This window comes from Gopherus evgoodei, chromosome 10 (genome assembly GCF_007399415.2).
Source record: "Gopherus evgoodei ecotype Sinaloan lineage chromosome 10, rGopEvg1_v1.p, whole genome shotgun sequence".
Classification (NCBI taxonomy): domain Eukaryota; kingdom Metazoa; phylum Chordata; order Testudines; family Testudinidae; genus Gopherus; species Gopherus evgoodei.
The window spans coordinates 20,407,074-20,425,364 of NC_044331.1; the positions used below are offsets into that span (position 1 = coordinate 20,407,074).

General features: G+C 41.4%; 1 protein-coding gene across 2 annotated transcripts in view; it reads left to right on the top strand.

Annotated features, from left to right (window-relative positions):
* The window catches only part of FAM227B (family with sequence similarity 227 member B), a 213,552-nt gene that overhangs the window by 6,173 nt on the left and 189,088 nt on the right, over window positions 1-18,291 (top strand). For both annotated transcript variants that reach the window (XM_030577357.1, XM_030577358.1), the window contains exons 2-9: window positions 2,028-2,081; window positions 4,216-4,465; window positions 5,397-5,464; window positions 5,848-5,892; window positions 7,770-7,874; window positions 12,101-12,199; window positions 13,056-13,157; window positions 16,306-16,432. In XM_030577357.1, the coding sequence (XP_030433217.1) occupies window positions 2,031-2,081; window positions 4,216-4,465; window positions 5,397-5,464; window positions 5,848-5,892; window positions 7,770-7,874; window positions 12,101-12,199; window positions 13,056-13,157; window positions 16,306-16,432 (847 nt within the window). In that variant the 5' untranslated portion in view covers window positions 2,028-2,030. The remainder of the gene's footprint in view (window positions 1-2,027; window positions 2,082-4,215; window positions 4,466-5,396; window positions 5,465-5,847; window positions 5,893-7,769; window positions 7,875-12,100; window positions 12,200-13,055; window positions 13,158-16,305; window positions 16,433-18,291) is intronic.

The window sequence follows — 18,291 nt, forward strand, 5'->3', positions numbered from 1 at the left end:
GGTGACCAGATGTCCCGATTTTATAGGGACAGTGCTTATTTTTGGTTTTTTTCTTATACATGCTCCTATTACCCCCCATCCCTCATCCCATTTTTTCACCCTTCCTGTCTGGTCACCCCAGCAAGATAGGACTCCCCAAATCCATTTTGGGTAAACCCTGACAAACTTACGAAAGGACTCTGAGACTTACATAGACTTAGAGATTTTACACCTATGATGAACAACTGGACTCAATATATCCTGATCTCCAGACTCTGAAATCAATTGTAAAATATACGATTAACTTTAACCATTTAATAACTCTCTTCTTTTCATTTTTTATTAATAAAAATTTAGTTAGTTTACTCAATTGTAGCATGGTATTTTGGTGAGATCCTGAAATGTGTATATTGACCTGGGGTTAGTGGCTGGTCCTTTGGATCGGAAGAACCCTATGTGTGGTATTTTGATTTTAATAATCACATATCATAAAAGTCCAGAAAGAAGCCAGGGACTGGAATGCCTAAGGCAGAAGTGGGCAAACTACAGCCTGTGGGCCATATCTGGCCTGCGGGACCCTCCTGCCTGGCCCCTGAGCTCCTGGCCTGGGAGGCTAGCCCTTGGCCCCTCCCCTGCTGTTCCCCCTCCTCCGCAGCCTCAGCTCACTGTGCCGCCAGTACAATGCTGTCAGTGGCGGGGCTGTGAGCTTCTGGGGCAGCGAGATGCAGAGCCCGGCTCAGTGCTCTGTGTTGCGCGGTGGTGTGGCTGACTCCAGCTGGGCGGCGCGGCTATAGTGCCACCAGCCACCGGTGCTCCAGACAGCGCAGTAAGGGGGCAGGGAGCAGGGGGAGGTTGGATAGAGGGCAGGGGAGTTCGGGGTGGTGGTCGGGCGCGGGGGTGTGGATAGGGGTTGGGGCGGTCAACGGGTTGAATGGGGGCAGGGGTCCTGGGGGAGGTTGGATGAGGGGGCAGTCAGGGGCAGGGGTTCTGGGGGCAGTCAGGGGACAGGGATAAGAGGTGGTTGTGGGGGCATGGGTCCTGGGGGGCAGTAAGGAATGATAGGAGGGGTTGGATGGGGGGTTGAGGGGAAGTTAGGGGCAGGGGTTCCGGAGGCTGTCATGGGACAGGGAGCGGGGATGGGTGGATGGGGCAAGGGGGACCATCAGGGAACGGGGGGGTTGGATGGGGCAGGAGTCTGGGGGGTGCCATCAGGGGGCAAGAAGCAGGGGAGTTGGATAGGGGGCAGGGCTGGGCCACACCTGGCTGTTTGGGGAGGCATAGCCTCCCCTAACCAGCCCTCCATACAATTTCCGAAACTTGATGTGGCCCTCAGGCCAAAAAGTTTGCCCGCCCCGGCCTAAGGGCTTCTTGTTTTGGCTTCTTGCTAACCAGTATGGTGATACTAGCTTTGTGAAATATAATTATAGAATAAACCACCCCTTTTAGGGGGTGTTTGCCCTATTTCTTGCAGTCTGTCCTCTGGCATTCTCAGTAGTGACCCATACTATGCCCCTATTTTCAGTGACATATCTTTTCTCAGGCTAGTTTTCTGCCCAGACTTTTTTTAAATTATGGCTGAGTTTTTAATTTCTCTAAGCTCAGAAAATGTCAGTCGGGTGATTTCAGTGGGACTACTTGCTAATCTGCAAACCTGATACTTCTCCCTACTTCTAAGCAAAAATTGAATTAAGAACAATTCAGATTATCATACTAATAAGACTTTACTACTTTTACAAAGTATATTGCAGTATATCTATGAATATACTAAAAAGTGTTGTTTATAAATATTTCACATTGGTCAAAATAAATGGGAAAACTACATTTTTTTGATGCTGTGTCCTCCTTTCTTGTCATCACATTTGTTCTCATGTTTATTAATTCTCAAAATTGAGTAACACTCAATGGGTCTCTCATTTATTAGTGCTTACTATGAGTATATACTATATACATCATGATGTTTGCTTTGTTTACTAAGAACAATACCTTAAACTCCATCTCAATTTTATAAGGTATTTTTATAAGAGTAATTCATATTTGTACTTTGATAGAAGATGCAAGGGCCTCCTGGTACTTTTGAAGAATTCTTACAGTCTCAGAAATTGGTAAGTAAAAATGCTTATTATTGTGTGTAGTGGAATAAACATGCAAGAAAAAGGCCTTGAGCAAAAGCCATATGAATATAAATATTGAAAACCAAGTTTTGAACATTGGTTGTATTTCCTAGGCCCTTGGGCAGTGGAAATAAAGAGCTTTGTAGATATGGCAAACCTTCCAGAGAACAGCGCTTATGTTGTTAACCTGCATTTTTTCCACATATAGGCCAGGGAGGAAGTTTTGTGTCTATGGCAGTAATTCCTGTTTTATTGTGGAGATCATGCTTGAGAGAGCACACTGACTCATAGCTTGTTTAAAATAGATGACCAGGCCACAACTTTATTACCATAATGGCGGGGTCAAAGACAAAAAGTTCTGCCAACTGTGAAAAGGGGAATAATCAGTTTTGCTTATTCTAGCACAGGGTTTCTCAAACAAGGGCTGCAGCTTGTGTAGGGAAAGCGCCTGGCAGGCCGGGCCTGTGTGTTTACCTGTCCCGTCTGCAGGTCCGCCCGATCGCGGCTCCCACTGGCTGCGGATTGCTGCTCCAGGCCAATGGGAGCTGCTGGAAGCGGCACGGGCCGAGGGACTTACTGGCTGCCGCTTCCAGCAGCTCCCATTGGCCTGGAGCAGCGATCCGCGGCCAGTGGGAGCCGCAATCGGCCGGACCTGCAGATGGGGCAGGTAAACACACCAGCCCAACCCGCCAGGGGCTTTCCCTACACGAGTGGCGACCCCTGTTTGAGAAACCCTGTTCTAGCGATTCTACCTTGTCTTGCGTTGATAAACCTATAGGGGGGATTTTCCTGATCTCCCTGTAAATTCTACAAACTGTCTACCACCAAAACATTCCATATTAAGACTGATTACCAGTGATGCTTCAGCCAATCATCCGTTCTTGTTTGGAGAGAGAGACCACTGCAATGGACCTATATCTGTTCGTTATAGGAGATGATTAGTTGGTATATGGGTGAAACCTTCTTTGAGTTAAAATCTCATTTGAGATTGACAGGTGTGAATTCACCCTTCAATTAACATAACTGTAAGGATAGGCCCCCAATGAAGAGAAAAGAAGTATGTGAACCCACCCAGGAGCTTTTGTTGAGTATTATTTTGAGGTGGGGTGGTGGGAGGCAAAACAGACATGAACCAGGGAAAGACTGAGGGAGAGGTGCCCTGAAAGAGCTGATGAAAGCACATTGGTTGACCTTGGAAGAAATCTGGGGCAAGGTTTTTGGGTTGGGATGCACAGTGAAAAGAGTGCTGTTAGTGCTGTGAGCAAAGAAAGCTGTTTCCTGCCATTTGATTGCTTCTGTATTCAGAGATACAAACCTTCATACATTCTTTGTAAATATACAAAACTGCATGAAAGAAATACCTGACTATCACCACCTTCTCCTTCTAACTGCGACAACGTACTGGACCCCAAATTTTTGGCTAACCGCTCAGGTCAAAAAGGGCAACACTATTAACAGATTAGAACATGTCCGCTGCTTACTGTGGGGTTAAAACAGTGTCCAGTCCTGGTGTAGTTGTCATCAATTTATTATGATTGTACACTTTAGCATTTAGTCCCTGCTCCAGCAAAGTACTTAATCCCCTGGGTAATTTTAAATACTTCATACTTGCCTAAAGTTAAGCACTAGCTTTAAGTGCTTTGCTGGATTGAGGACCTTAGTCCGTGCCTCTGCTTTCAGGGGCATGCACCACAGATGGAAGACATTACTATGCTTTCAGAGAACGTAAATTACAAAGGACTTTATATGTGTCCTTAGAGCCATGATAACTCTTCTATGCATGATGTCTCCTTTTCAAACTAAAACGTCCTAGTCTTGTTAATTAGTCCTTGTATAAGGCCCTGCACCCAACATGAATTTGTTCTGCCCTTCTCTGGCCCTTTCCTATTTTTGCTGACTGTTGTAACCAAATGTGAGTGCACTATTCAACATAAGAAGAAATTAGAGTCCTTTAAACAATGATGTCAAAATTAGAGGTCATTAAAATAAATAGGAAAAGTGTGTTTGTACTGGAACTGTAGTGCATTGTAAAAATGTAAATGTCACATATAATTTATTCATAATTTTATCTTAACATTTTTGATTATGCTTATGAGTAATTATTTTTAACATGTAATTATTGCAGGATGATTGGCCAAGATTTCCCTTTCTAGATGAAGATCGTCCTTTGGTGGACAAATTAAGAAATGACTATTCACTTGATGCTATTTCTAAGTTTCTGTTTGACAATGCTCCACTACAAATCAGCCTTGTCTCAGACTTGGAGAAGAGAATAGATGGGTGCACAGCTGAACTGAAGAAACATGCTGAAAAAATATTTTCTTTTCAACAAAGGCTAACAGAGGAAGATGACCATCGTGTTTCACTACAGCAAAGTAATGGGCAATTATTTTAGTTATTACTACTGGGAATAATGGTTGAAAGGCGAATGAAGTAATTTAATATATTTCCCAATGTTTAAATTCTGGCATAGCCCTAGTGATTATGTTCCAGTTTTTAGAAATAGCTGTGAGAGTATGCTGTCTAGTATGGGGGAGGCGGGGGAGGAAAGCAGTGTGTATACATAGACAGAGAATGGGATAAACATCCAGTGAAATACAGTAGAATGAAACTTGCACAGTAGAAAATGATCATGCAGTGTTCAATAGGGATAGATTGTATCTTCATGTATAGCCTTGAGTAAGGAACGGTGCATAGGGTGTAACCTCAGAAGTAGTCCTGGGAAACATATATGGATATATATCACTGTAGGAGTAGCCCAGGGAGTCACTGTGCCTCAAAGAGGCTTAATTCCTTTCTTGTTTCTTATATTTACAACAAATTTCATTAACCTACACCAGTTCAGCTACATTGTCTGATGCACTGGGAATGTGGAGCCAAGGCTTGCCAATTAACTGGTTTCCCAGTCCACCTGCTTCAGGGGGAAGGGAGTAAATGAATACTTACAATTCACCTACACAAAATATATGCATTCCTTTGGTGCAATCAGTGAGGCTCAGATAAGTGAACACAAAATATACCTTCTGGCTGAGAGGGGATGAAAATGTTGTCCTTAGTCACCACAGTTGATTAGAACCTCAATTTTGCATCTCATCTGAAAGACACTTCCAGCAATGTATTGTCAGTCCATGCTGGGCCACTGGTTCAATAGTGAGTTAGAAAGGGGAGAGCCACTTCTTGAATCATCAGCACCGTGTCCTGTAGCACATTAGTTTTCCTTAGAAGTAGCTTAGTGGAATTTGTCCTGAAACTGAAAAAACAGAGCTATTTTGTTGCTAAATCTTACCCTTTTTTTTTTTTTTAAAGCCAATGATACTCAACTTACTGATTCAGAAGAAATTTCAATTCAAACAGGCAAGATGGGGAAAACAAAGGTATATTATTTATTTTTAAAAAAAATTCATTCTGTTACAGGTTTAGACAATGAAGACCAAATTTTCAAAGGGGCCTCTATCTTGCATCTTAGACTGAGATTGTGGCCTGCCCTATATGATCACACAAATAAAACTACTCAAAGATATGATTGTTCTTTATATTGTCACACAATATTCTGTAGTGTAGATAAGACCTAAAGCCTTTGAGTGTCACAGGCCATGTTTTTCAGTTTGAAGTCATACTTGGGCTATTTTAAGTTCTGACTTGTAATATGTCATCAGTTGAAAGTATTTTCCTTTATCTGAGAATACAAGATGTTTAATTTATGGTAAGAAGTGCTTTGAACATTAGTTTTGAATGGTTTGTTTAAAACATTTTTCAGATTGATAAATATATCACTGAGGAATCAAGCAGAAAAAATGTCAAGGTAAGTTTGCTAAACATATCATAAAGTAGATTACAGTATAATATTAAACCAATATATTGTGTCAACAGTGGCAATTTAGGGAAAGAAAGGAATACAGAATTAGGCCCCTATATATATACATATATATATACAAAAATTAGGCCCCAAGTATTCATTCATGACATGTCAATTAAATCAAAATAAATCAACACGCTCACACCACATCTGGATTTTCCATTATGTGGTATATCTAAATGTATATAATTAATAAAAATAATATTGAATTTTTATATATTAAAAATTCAATATTATTTTTATTAATTATATACATTTAGATATACCACATAATGGAAAATCCTGATGTGGTGTGAGCGTGTTGATTTATTTTGATTTAATTGACATGTCATGAATGAATACTTGGGGCCTAATTTTTGGTTTTCTCTAAGCTGTGCTTAATGAAGAACCTTTGCGGGAAGCAACAGTAGCTATGTGTCAGTTTTGTATTCTCCTGATTCCTGGGGCTGCTTGGGGCTGCTCATAGATAGTGGGTAGCTAAGGCTAGAGGGGACTCAGTCTCCCCAAAATTAATCTTTGCCAGAAAGAGCCCCTTCACTACTGCTATGTTGGAGGGCTTAATTGGGTGCTAACTTCGTGAGCCATAGCCTACCTAGGTCCACTCATGGATATGCCCTTGCTGAGCCTTTCTGCCCCCGGAATATTTTCTCTAGCCACCCATGAGTCTGCTTCTGCTCCTCTCATAAGTTAAAGGAGCATTTAACCAAATCTGACTGGTAAGAGCACACAAGGCACCACTGGGACAGCCATGGATTCTGACTGCTCCATTTGAGGCATCAGTGTGATTACTTACATAAGTAAAGTTAGTGATAGGTGTCAGTGTTGTGGAACTGAGCACTAACATATTAACTGGCCAAATTTCATGGAGATAATATGAAATAAGAACAGATGTAAACTTCTATCACAACACAATAATGTATTTTTAACCAAGCTAATTAAGTTAAGAAAAATATTACTGATACATGTAAAAATAGCAATCATGTTCTGTGTTCTTCTGAGACTTCTATAAAGTTAAGGACCAAAACTTGCTCATGTGAGTTGCATGAGTAATTTTATTGACATCACTAGATCAGAACCCACTTAGCTCACAAGAGTGGTATTATCTGTATAGAGTGGTAATATCTGCATAATGCTTTGAACACATAAAGTGCTATGTAAATGCTAAGCATTCTTATTTTTATTTTGCTTTCTGTGCTCTGAAATACAAACTGACCCACTTCCTGGCATGAAATAAAAAACATACAGCATGTTCAAATTATATGAGGGTGATGTCAGGCAGAAGGAGCATTGTTTTCTTAGCTATGTCCATGGCCTCTGCTGGAATGCTATCTGTTATGCACTTGCCATACAATTAATAGAATGACTCTGCAGTGATTAGCTTCAACAAGGAAATGAAGGCAGGGGCTGGGAAATAGCAAAATATGATTGCAAATTGAACTGCCGACTTAAATACAAAAACAAAGCAAAACACCTTGACTGCGGTTTTACTCTATAGCTTCTGGGGGGGAGTAATTTTTGAGACAGAATCATAGGGACGCAAAATATCTATTAATGATCAGGCAGCAATTTCTTGCTGTACCTTGGCTGGTTGATAATTGGACCTCTCATTGAGTCTGGACTATCAGAGAAAGTAATTGGTAAAGAAAATACTACTGAAAAAATGGGACTCCCAACAATGGAACATTTCCACTGTGGGTAAGTGTTTTTAATTTCAGTTTAGAAAAAATATATGGTGGATACATTTGAAGTGAGATGTTCTCAGCAAAAAAAGAGAAACTACAAAGAATGTAATAATTAGTAATTAAACATTTTTTTCCTTTTAGAATTATAGATACCCAGGTTTCAAGTTAAAACAGCTTACAGAACTACCAAGACATTTGGAAGCAGCAAAACTTTGGGACTTGGTTATAAAAGCTCACAATTTCAAAGTATGTACACTTTACTCTAGTTTGCTAAATAGAAACTGCTAACATAAAGTAGTGCCAGATCTTTATGGTTTATAACTTAAATAAGCATATATTTTAAAATGTTCATAGACAGTGAAGTCCATTCTAGACAGTGAAGTCCATTATTTATGTACACAACCAGCTCACCTCAGGCAGCAGCAATGAACATTTCCCCTCAAAGCTTTTTCTTGTGTCTCAAACCTGATCTATTATTATATTGGGGAAAAATACATTAAATTAATATTAGAGTTGCAAAGTCAAGCACTCAGAAGTCAGTAAGCTCCAGATCTTCAAAGGTGTTTAGGCACCTAACTCCCATTAAAATTAATAGGAGTTAGGCATCTTAATACCTTTAGGGATGTGGGCCAAAATGCCAAAATTAGGGTTGCCTATATAACCTTAATTCAGCCTCCTTCTGTATATGCATTATAGTATAATCTTTAATTACATGATCATGTGGTGTTTTTGCACAGGATCCATCTCTCATTCAGTCCACAGTATGGACAGTGCTCAAGGAATGAATCAGGCCTCTGTAGGACTCCTGCTGTGAGGATCCATGGACCTGGAACCCAGGTCTGCAGGCTGCTGTGTGGATCCCTTGTCTACACAGCCAGACTACAGGTCTGGTGAAGCAAGGAACAGCGACCAATGAGCCCTATGGGTTCAAGCTCCACTGGATGTCTCACCCATGGAAGTCCTGACTGGTAGAGCCTACTGCATTGTCAATTGCCCTAGGGAGAACATCTGGAGGCTGTCTGTGCAACTAGGTAGATTTCCAGCTTTCTGCTGCAAACAGACCCTTGATACATTGCCTCTCTGCTGGTTTCTGACCCCAGTCCTGCTTCTGATGCCAAGCCTTGCTTCTAGTTCCTGGTCTCCTGCCCTGCTCCTACTCCTCTGGCTGCCTTCATTCCTGGTTCCCTGGTCCATTACTGCATTCTGCCCTGCCTCTGTTTTACTAACCATACTTTGGCTGGCTCACTTGGCTCTGACATGGTGCAACTCATTGAACTCGATTCCAACCTTGACTGCTGCTTCTGACCTTGAACCCTCTAGACTGAACTCAGACCATGTCCCTTATAACCATGGCCCTGGCCTCTTCCCCCAGCCTGTAGGTGAGGTCCTGATACCTGCCTAGCTCAAGTGAGAGGGAAGTGAGAATGACCACACTGGGAAACACCACTTAAGCTACACAGAGTGATTGGATTATCAGAGTGATTCTGTTAGAAGCTGATGAGTTGTAATTCAGGTTCCTGCGTCCTATTGCATTACTAGCACAGCAACACACAAGCTTTGGTATGTACATGTTAAAATTCCCTTATACGCTATCTAGCTCAAATTTAAAGCACCACTTAATTTGAGCTGGAGGAATCAGGTTAGGGAAAAACTTGAGTTACACCCCAAGCTAATAGTTCAGTGAAGACAAGCCCTTTGTTTCTTCAAAAGATTGTGCACATGGAATCTACTGTAGGTGTGCATGCACCCTATTTCTACAAAACGGCATTCTTTTGGGCAATAGTGTCCAATAGGATTGTGCTTGCTAGATATCTTTGCACCTCCCACTCAAGAACATAAAAGGCAGAGTGGTCCCTGCTATCCCTCCGTTCCTTCTTACCTCCTGTGGAAGGAACCTCTCCAGTGTCCACTTGCTTCTTGGTGCTAGTGTTAGTTATTATTGTTAGTTAGTTCTTAGTGAATAATTTTAGTCTTTTTGCCTGTTGGCCTCAAAACCACGTTTTTTCTGTGAGATATTTAATTTATTGTCTAGACTTCTCCCCACTAGCCTTTAGAGGAGCTCCAACAATATGGAAGAAACAAAATTTCCAGGGTTCAAATCTGCCCTTCATGTGAAGCTTCAATGCCACTTACCGGCAGACTCTCCAGCTGCCTCTTTTGTTTAGAAGAGGATAAACAAATATAGAGAATTGGTAGACAAGGTCCCAAGGGAAAGAAAAAGAAGCTCAGGACAGCTGGCAGTTTCTCAAAGGGACAGCATTAAAGGCACAACAGCAAACTATCCCAAAGCAGAGTAAAGATAGGAAGATACAAATATAGTTGTATCAGGAACTCTTTAATTACCTGAAAATCAAAAAGGAATCATACAAAGAGTGAAAACAAGGACAAATTGCTAAGGATAAGTACAAAAGAAGGGCACAAGCATGTAGGGACAAAATCAGAAAGGCATAAAATGAGTTACAACTAGCAAGGGACATAAAAGGCAATAAAAAGGTTCTATAAATGCATTAGAAGTAAGATGAAGGAAAGTGTAAGTCCATTACTTAACAGGGAAGGAGGGGTACTAACTGATGGCACAAAGAGAAGGTTGCAAGTGTTTACAAATACCTACACCATCTCTGACAGATGTTTGTCTAGTATGTTCTTAAAAGCTTCCAGTGACAAGAACTATACGACCTCCCTTGATAATCTTTCCCAGCACTTAACTATCCTTATAGTTAGGTTTTTTTCCCTATTATCTAATCTAAATCATCCATAGACTGTAATGGGAGGGGCAGAGCTATAACATTTTATAACCCTTTGAAGACTTATCCCAAATAAGTGTTTAGGTCACCTGTCATTCTTTGAATAGCTGGTAATAACTTTTACAAAGTGTATTTTGAGGGATTGAACATTACTTCTAACGTTAATGTTTCACTACCAGCCTTCAACAAGATGTTTAGATTCAAAATATACAAATTTTTTACTTCTAAAAAAATTACTTATGTATGCATATGTTTGGCACACAATGTTGTCAGAAAGCCTGCTATATAGACCGCAAAATAACTTGGGCATCTCAAAAACCATAATTTTAGTCCCACCCTCAACTCCAAAAAGTCTGTTTTTTGTCATACTGACACTACTTTAGCTTCAGCAAATGACAGGAAATTAATAGCTGCCATAATAAATAAACCTGACGCAGTCAAAATGCATGAATTCCAGAAAAAATTCAGTACATAAATTACATAATATTTACAATCCCTCAGTTTCAGATAGTAACAGATTTAATAACGACTTCAAAAATTTAACTTTAGAAATACAATTTGTGTGATGTAATACTTTTTAATAACAACCTCATTTGAAAAAAATTTTTTAGAAGCCTGCAATTGCACTCTACATAAGCATATTGAAAAAATACCATTGTATGAGTTTTAAAGTCTTTTTATGGCATTAATTGTAATATTTTGGGACCAGTTTCAGTGGCATTGGAACAGTTTTTTATAGTGGGGGATCCTGAAAGACATTGAACAAAACTGTAAGCCTTGTGTATTATAGAAACCACTTCAATCCAGAGGGCGCTACCACACCCCCAGCATCCTAGTTCCAGCACCATTGGCTAATGTGTGCCTTGTCCTGTAGAGCTAACCACCAGGACAATCCTAAAACCTCACTAATACTTCTGCACAGGGGCCATGCACAGTTTATAATTTATGCCTGTTACCTGATGCAGAGGTGAATAAATGGAACCTATATATGAATCTGCTTTATTGATTTTGCTAGCTACTGTTATTCTCTGAGGTATTGTTTTTAAATTGCCATTGTGTTGAACTCATTTTTAAGATTCAAATGCAAAGAACACTACCTAAGGCCTCACTAATTTTGTGTATCTCAGTTTTTCAGTGCCAGATTTGAGACATTTAGGACCTGAGTTCAGGGGCGGCTCCAGACCCCAGCGCGCCAAGTGCGTGCTTGGGGCGGCATGCAGCAGGAAGTGCTCTGCCGGTTGCCGTGAGGGTGGCAGGCGGCTCCGATGGACCTCATGCAGGCATACCTGGTCCCGCGCGGCTTCGGTGGAGGTCCACCGGAGCTGCGGGACCAGCGACTGGCAGATTGCCTCCCGCGGCATGCCTCCCTGCTTGGGGCGATGAAATGTCTAGAGCCACCCCTGCCTGAGTTTCAGATATGCTGAGTATCTGTAACTCCAGTCAAAGCCAATGCAAGCTGAAAATGCTTGGCCCTTAAGAATATCCAGCTTTTATTGTATCCACGAGTACCCTATGTTGTACTCAACATAGTGGATAATTTTGAAAGAAACTGCTTCTCTTCAACTTAAAGTTAAGCATTTTCCTCTTGAGGTTTCTTCCAAGTGTTTGCTGAAGCTAAGACATTTTTCTACTATCTGCTGGATTTTGTTATGAAGTGCACCTCTTGTGGTCTTTAACTTTTGCATTTCTACAGTCTAAATAAATTAAACAAAAAGTTTGTTTCAACAGGGAGAAGTTTTTAAAGTTTGGAGAAAGTTGTTTCTCTCAGAAGCATCCATTGCTGTTTTACAGGATTGTTTTTGGTGGTGGTTTCTTCAAAAGTTTAAGGTATAAACATATAACAAAATTATTCTTACAGCTCTTCTAATCAAATGTACAAAATTAAGATTTCTTGTTTTACAAAGTCATGATCCATAAATTGAATAAATTCAAGAGGAGCAGAAGTAGGCCCAGAATGAAACATCTAACTTTAACCTGATCTCAGAGGACATACGTTTTACTTGTGAAGAGCCATTTAAAACAGAAGGTTTATATCACTGAATACTAAAATAAAACTTTAAGCCAGAATTGACTGTTTACTTTAGCTTTGTTTACTTTAATGATGCTAAGATTTATGCAAGATTTTGTTTTGAAATAATTAAATATAAGAACATAAAGCAAAATTATCACTACTTTTGTTACCTGACACTATCAATATGTATCTAACTGAGGAGCCAAGGGAAAATATTCATACAGTACATAACTGTGCTTGTGAGCTATCTTGACTCAGTACAGTGCTTCAGCCCAACATTTAAGGTGGTGCTTAATAGGGATGGATTAAACACGATTCAAATTAAGCATGTCCTTAAGTGCTGTGCCAAATAAAGAGCTTTTGCAAAAAATTAAGAAAACTGTTAATTTAAAGGGGGAAAGAATAAAGCAAAATGTAAAATTACTTTGGAAATATCGATAACAGTGTTGTTCCTCACATCATCAGATTAAATGCTACAAGAAATTGCTAATGCCACAGTTCAACAGGGTATTTGAGCACATTTCTAGCTTTAAACATGTAAGTCATTATATTATCTATAGTAGTGGAATTGCTCGCATGAATAAGTATCCTGCCGAGTCAGGGCCTAAATTCTGACCATCATCATGTTAATTCATAACTATTTCTGTTTTTATGTTGATTTTTCCTTTTAAGCCTAATCAAGAAGATCAAGATCACTTGTTTGACAGAATTGCAGACAGCTTTGTATCACTTTTCCTATGTGTCCCCAGTGATACTAAAGATGCTTTTTTTCAGGTAATAGTACGGTAACATATGAGTTGCAATGATTAGTTATATAAGTTTGGCAAGTATTTAAGGCTTTTTCTTCCCTCTTGTACATGGTGTGGAAAAATGCATTAATTTCATGGAAATTCGTATGGCAGAGGGAAAAGCCATACAGAGACAAGCTCCCCCACTCACATAGACACAAACATTCCCTTGCTTAAACAATACATGTTTTGGGAGAGATGTATAGGAGGTTCCTGGCTGAACAAAAGGAAATAGAAGTTAGGGGGCAGCAGCTGCCCAGGGAAAATTTTCAAAAGTACCAGAGGCCAAAAAATCAGACTTTTAAAGAGATTTAGGCACCAGAACAGGTAAATAGGTGCCTAGGCACCACTGACATTTTCAAAGCTACAGCTCATGTGCCACCTAATTCCTTTAGCTGCCTAGGTACCTTGAGCATCTAAATTTCTACCGGTAAGCATTTACAAAACAATCTAAACAAGCTGCTCACAGCAATAGCTGAAGCCAAAGCCCTGAAGTGGGATTTTTGAAGTAGGAGAGAGAATGCTTATCTCACCTCCAGGGCCTTATCCTGTAGGTGTGCTCTAAGCATACCTGTTACCTGCCAGACTCTGCAGCAGGTAGTCTAGATGCAGGATACTGATAGATGGCAGCATATGTTTGTGGGGGTAGGCCCTAGACGAAACTTCCACCTTGCGCCCCCCACCCCCACCCATCCCCCCGGAGCACCGCTTATTATAAACTTTCAAAAATGAATACTGCATAATGTGGCATTATTCATTAGAATTAATACACATTCAGCTTGAAATTTTATTAACTTCATTATTTATATACATATTTAATGAAAATAAATGAATAATCTGACAGGGTGTGGGGCTGGCTGGCTTTGGGCACGGGATGCTGCAGGGGTTGGATGGAGACGAGGGCTGCAGGGCTGGCTGGCTTTAGGCAGGGCAGGGGATGCAGAGCTGGTTGGAGATGGGGTCCGGGGTTGGCTGGAGACAGGAGGTGTGGGGCTGGCTTCGGGCAGGGGCTGCGGCAAGGGTTGGCTGGAGACAGGAGGTGTGAGGCTGGCTGGGGGCAGGGCAGGGGCTGTGGGGCTAGCTGGGGGCAGGGCAGGGGGTGTAGGGCTAGCTGGAAACAAGGGGTGTGGGGCTGGCTGTGGGCAGGGCAAGGGGTGTGGGGCTGGCTGCAGGTAGACGGTATGGGGCTGGCTGTGGGCAGGGCAGGGGGTGTAGGGCTGGCTGCGGGCAGGGCAGGGGGTGTGAGGCTGGCTGTGGTCCTTCAGCTGGCACCCGCCAGCCAAAAAGATTGGGGACCACTGCTATAGAGGGTTTTCATGTCTGAGATTCTGAGCAGAGAGCCACACCTCTCTCTGGCCTGTCAGCCAGGCTCATAAGATCAGCTGCTTAGATGCCTAAACTCTGCCTTCTCCTTGCCCTTTCCTCTGCATTTCACTACTGGCTTCTGAAAATCCCTTTCTTAGGTGCCTAACTCTCCCTATGTGTTGTATGAGGAACCTGGGTGCCAAACTCAGTGCTGTGAATACCACTGGGTGGCAGGGCTCCTAGGAGTTAGGCTCAGTGTTGCAACACCTAGGTCCCCTTTGTGAATCTAGCCTGGAAGCATTTTTGAACGTTACCTTATGTAGCATACTCCTGATGAAAAGCACTATACAAATTTCTACTAAATCACATGTAAGTTAATGCTGAGGACATAATTAATAACTTCTTCTTGAGCTAAAGGTCATCAACTGGACCTTACAAGAGGAGTTGTAGCCTTCCTTAGGATTAGTGGGGCAATTAAAACTGAACTGTCAATTATCTAATATTAGTTAAGCATTTTGAGATCCTCAGATGACACACTATATACTCATATTCTCCTCCTCATATAGGAGTTATGTGGATTATTTCATTAATTTACGTGAGGTTCTCCAATACTGTGGTAATGAGCACAAAAGAACATCCAATAAACTAGGACTTACTCTTCATTTTTCCTGCCAGCAAATCTAACTCAGAGGCTGTGGCATTTGGAACTCCTCCAGTGTGAGGCTGCATTTAAGCTATTACTAGGCTATTTTGTCACCATTCACTCTGTATATTTGACAAACAATTTACTCTGGCTAGACTTTTCCTGTTGGCGTGTCTATTTGAGGGCCCTGTAGCCACAAAGTGGTACAATCAACCAGGAGAAAATAGTCATTAGGTCTAAAAATGCCATGTGCAAGTCCATGAGGTGTTGTTCTGGGTGGGGTCTTGCCTCCCACTCACAAGGAGGAATTAGAAATAGATATAGTTACGTATATATTTGTATGGTGTAAGTGTTTAGTATGCAACATATATTATGACATTGCTTGGACCAGAATCCAGATATGTGCTAGCATTTAAAATTCAGATTGATATGTTGCAGCAGCTGTGTTTTTTATTCGACCTGCATGACTGATATGAAATTTAAAATAAACTCCTAGGTTTAAATTGTAAAAGTGAAATGTTTGCATAGTATTTTCTTATGAAAATGTTATCTGAATAGACTTCTCTTTAAAATGCTGATATGGTGCAAAAGTTAGTATGCATATATCTGAACCTATATATTCTAGGTAGAGAAAACAGAGCAATGTGTGTGTGGGTGAGAAAGAAAGAGAGAGTAGAGTGACAACTTCTAATGTTAGAACAACATGCTGGCAATCTGAAATTAATACCTGGCTCAAACAATATGTGACCAATGAAATGTGATCCTAAAATAAACATGGCAAAATTTTCCAAAATGCTTACTTTTCATTACATATAGAGATTACTTAAACTTTAAGCAATTTTTTTATTCCCAGTTCACTCATCCATGCTTCATTTGAGCCCATAATGACTTACTCAGAGATTATAAATTTAGTCTTTTGGAATCAGCATTTTACAATTCTTGTTCTAGCTGCCAATCTTGACTTGTACCCTTTTTCAGCAAGGTATTGACCATTACACCTGCTATTAAATTTGACTAATATTTCATACAAATAATAAAGACAAACTATTTTGAATGCATTAGTTCAATGATTACTGTATTTTGCTTTATTTTTTATGTAAACAATTATAACTATGGTAAAATTAGTACTAAAGCTCTTTTTGTAACCTTATAATTATTATATTCAGTTTAATTCTTATTTTGGCAGGTGTATCCTGATTGTTTGTCACAAGTCATCTATGTTGCTTTCTGTGAAGCATTTCCAGAATCCAATAAATCTTTTGATGATGCATTTAAAGATGGACTAGTGGATTTAATTTTTCAATGGGTATCAGGTACTGTTAGTTAATTTAAATACGCTTTTGAAATGTATTATATTAGGATTTCCAGATTTCTTTCCCTCATTTAGAAATTATTACTTTTACCCCCACTAGTGGTATTTAATAATAATATAATAATCTATTACTAGAAATACAATTGTCAAAGATGCTCTTCTGAGTCTTGAGCATTAATATCTCAAGTTCCAACTCTTGGTTAGAGAATGGAAAACAATTGGTGGTAGACTGGAAAACAAATGGAGATAATTTGAGCTGATTGTTCATCATCATCTCTGTGGAACAAATGTTCTTACATTATTTAAGGAAATAATTAAGCTAGACCTGACTGAGGATAAATTTAAGTCAATTATTTTGTAGCTTCATGTAACTCAGTATGTTTCCACTTGCACCTTAGCTAATTGGATTTGTGAAAGCTTGTCTAGAACCTTTAGCTTTATTCATTAATGAAATTATAAATTCATTTATTATTAATTTTAAAAGTTTAACGTACTTTAAGATGCCTCAGCATTATAGAATTTGAGGTTTTGTGAGAGGGTATTAACATTAGAAATTAAATTTTCTTGCATAGTGCCAGCACTCAACATATTTAACATAGCACATCTGACCTTACGAGCTATCAAATCTGTAATCTCTGCCTCATTGCAGAGGTTCGGGAGCTGTTATATATATTGTGTACCTGTAAAAATATTTAACTTTTGCACAATTAGCCAGCAATTGTATAATGATCCCCAGGAATATGTATCAATGTCTTCTTATGAGCGAGCTGCTGTCTGTGCAATACACCATTAGGGTTGCCAACTTTCTACTCACACAAAACTGAACACCCTTGCCCTGCCCCTGCTCTGCCCCTCCTCCGAGGCCCCGTCCATGTCCCGCCCCTTCTCTGAGGCCCTGCCCCCACTCACTCCATCCCCCCTTTGTCGCTTGCTCTCCCCAACCTCGCTCACTCGCTCATTTTCACCGGGCTGGCTCAGGGGGCTGGGTTGCGGGAGCGGGTGAGGGCTCTGACTGGGGTGCGGGCTCCGGGATGGAGCCAGAAATGAGTTCAGAATGCAGGAGGGGGCTCCAGGCTGAGGCAGTGGGTTAGAATGTGAGAGGCTGGGGGGTGCGGGCTCTGGGGTGGGGCCAGGGATGATGGGTTTGGGGTGCAGGAGGCGGCTCCGGGCTAGGGGTGGAGCCAAGGGATTCGGAGTACGGGAGGAGGCTCTGGGATGAAGCAGGAGTTTGGGAGGAGGTACGGGCACTGGGCATGGGGTTCAGGTTCCAGGGCTGGGCCAGAAATGAGGGGTTCAGGGTGTGTGTTGGGGGCTTCAAGCTGGGGCAGAGGGTTCGGGTGCGGGGGAGTGAGGGCTCTGGCTGGGGGTGCGGGCTCTGATGTGGGGCCAGGGATGAGGGATTTGGGTGCTCCAGGCTGGGACCAAGGGGTTTAGAGGCCAGGAGGGGAGTGCGGGCGGGGCACCATAGGCCAGATGTAATTAACCACGGGGCTGGATTCGGCCCACATGCCCTAGGTTCTCCACCCCTGCCTAACACACAGGAGTTGGACGGGGGACATGTCGGCTGCTTCCGGAGAGCAGCACTGAGGAGAGGCTAGCAGGGAGCCTGCCAGCCATGCCATGCTGCACTGCTAACCAGATAATCAACAGCCTGGTTAGCAGTGCTGACCGGAGCTGCCAGGATCCCTTTTTGACCAGGTGTTCTGGTCGAAAACCGGACATCTGGGTCACCCTGTGCACCATTCTGACTCTTTCTCTGTGATCCTGTATGAAGGGAATATTCAGGAAGAATCTGTGGTGAGCACAGCAATGCAGCAAGAATGTAAAATCTTCAGGCCATGATTTAAAGAGAAAGTGTTG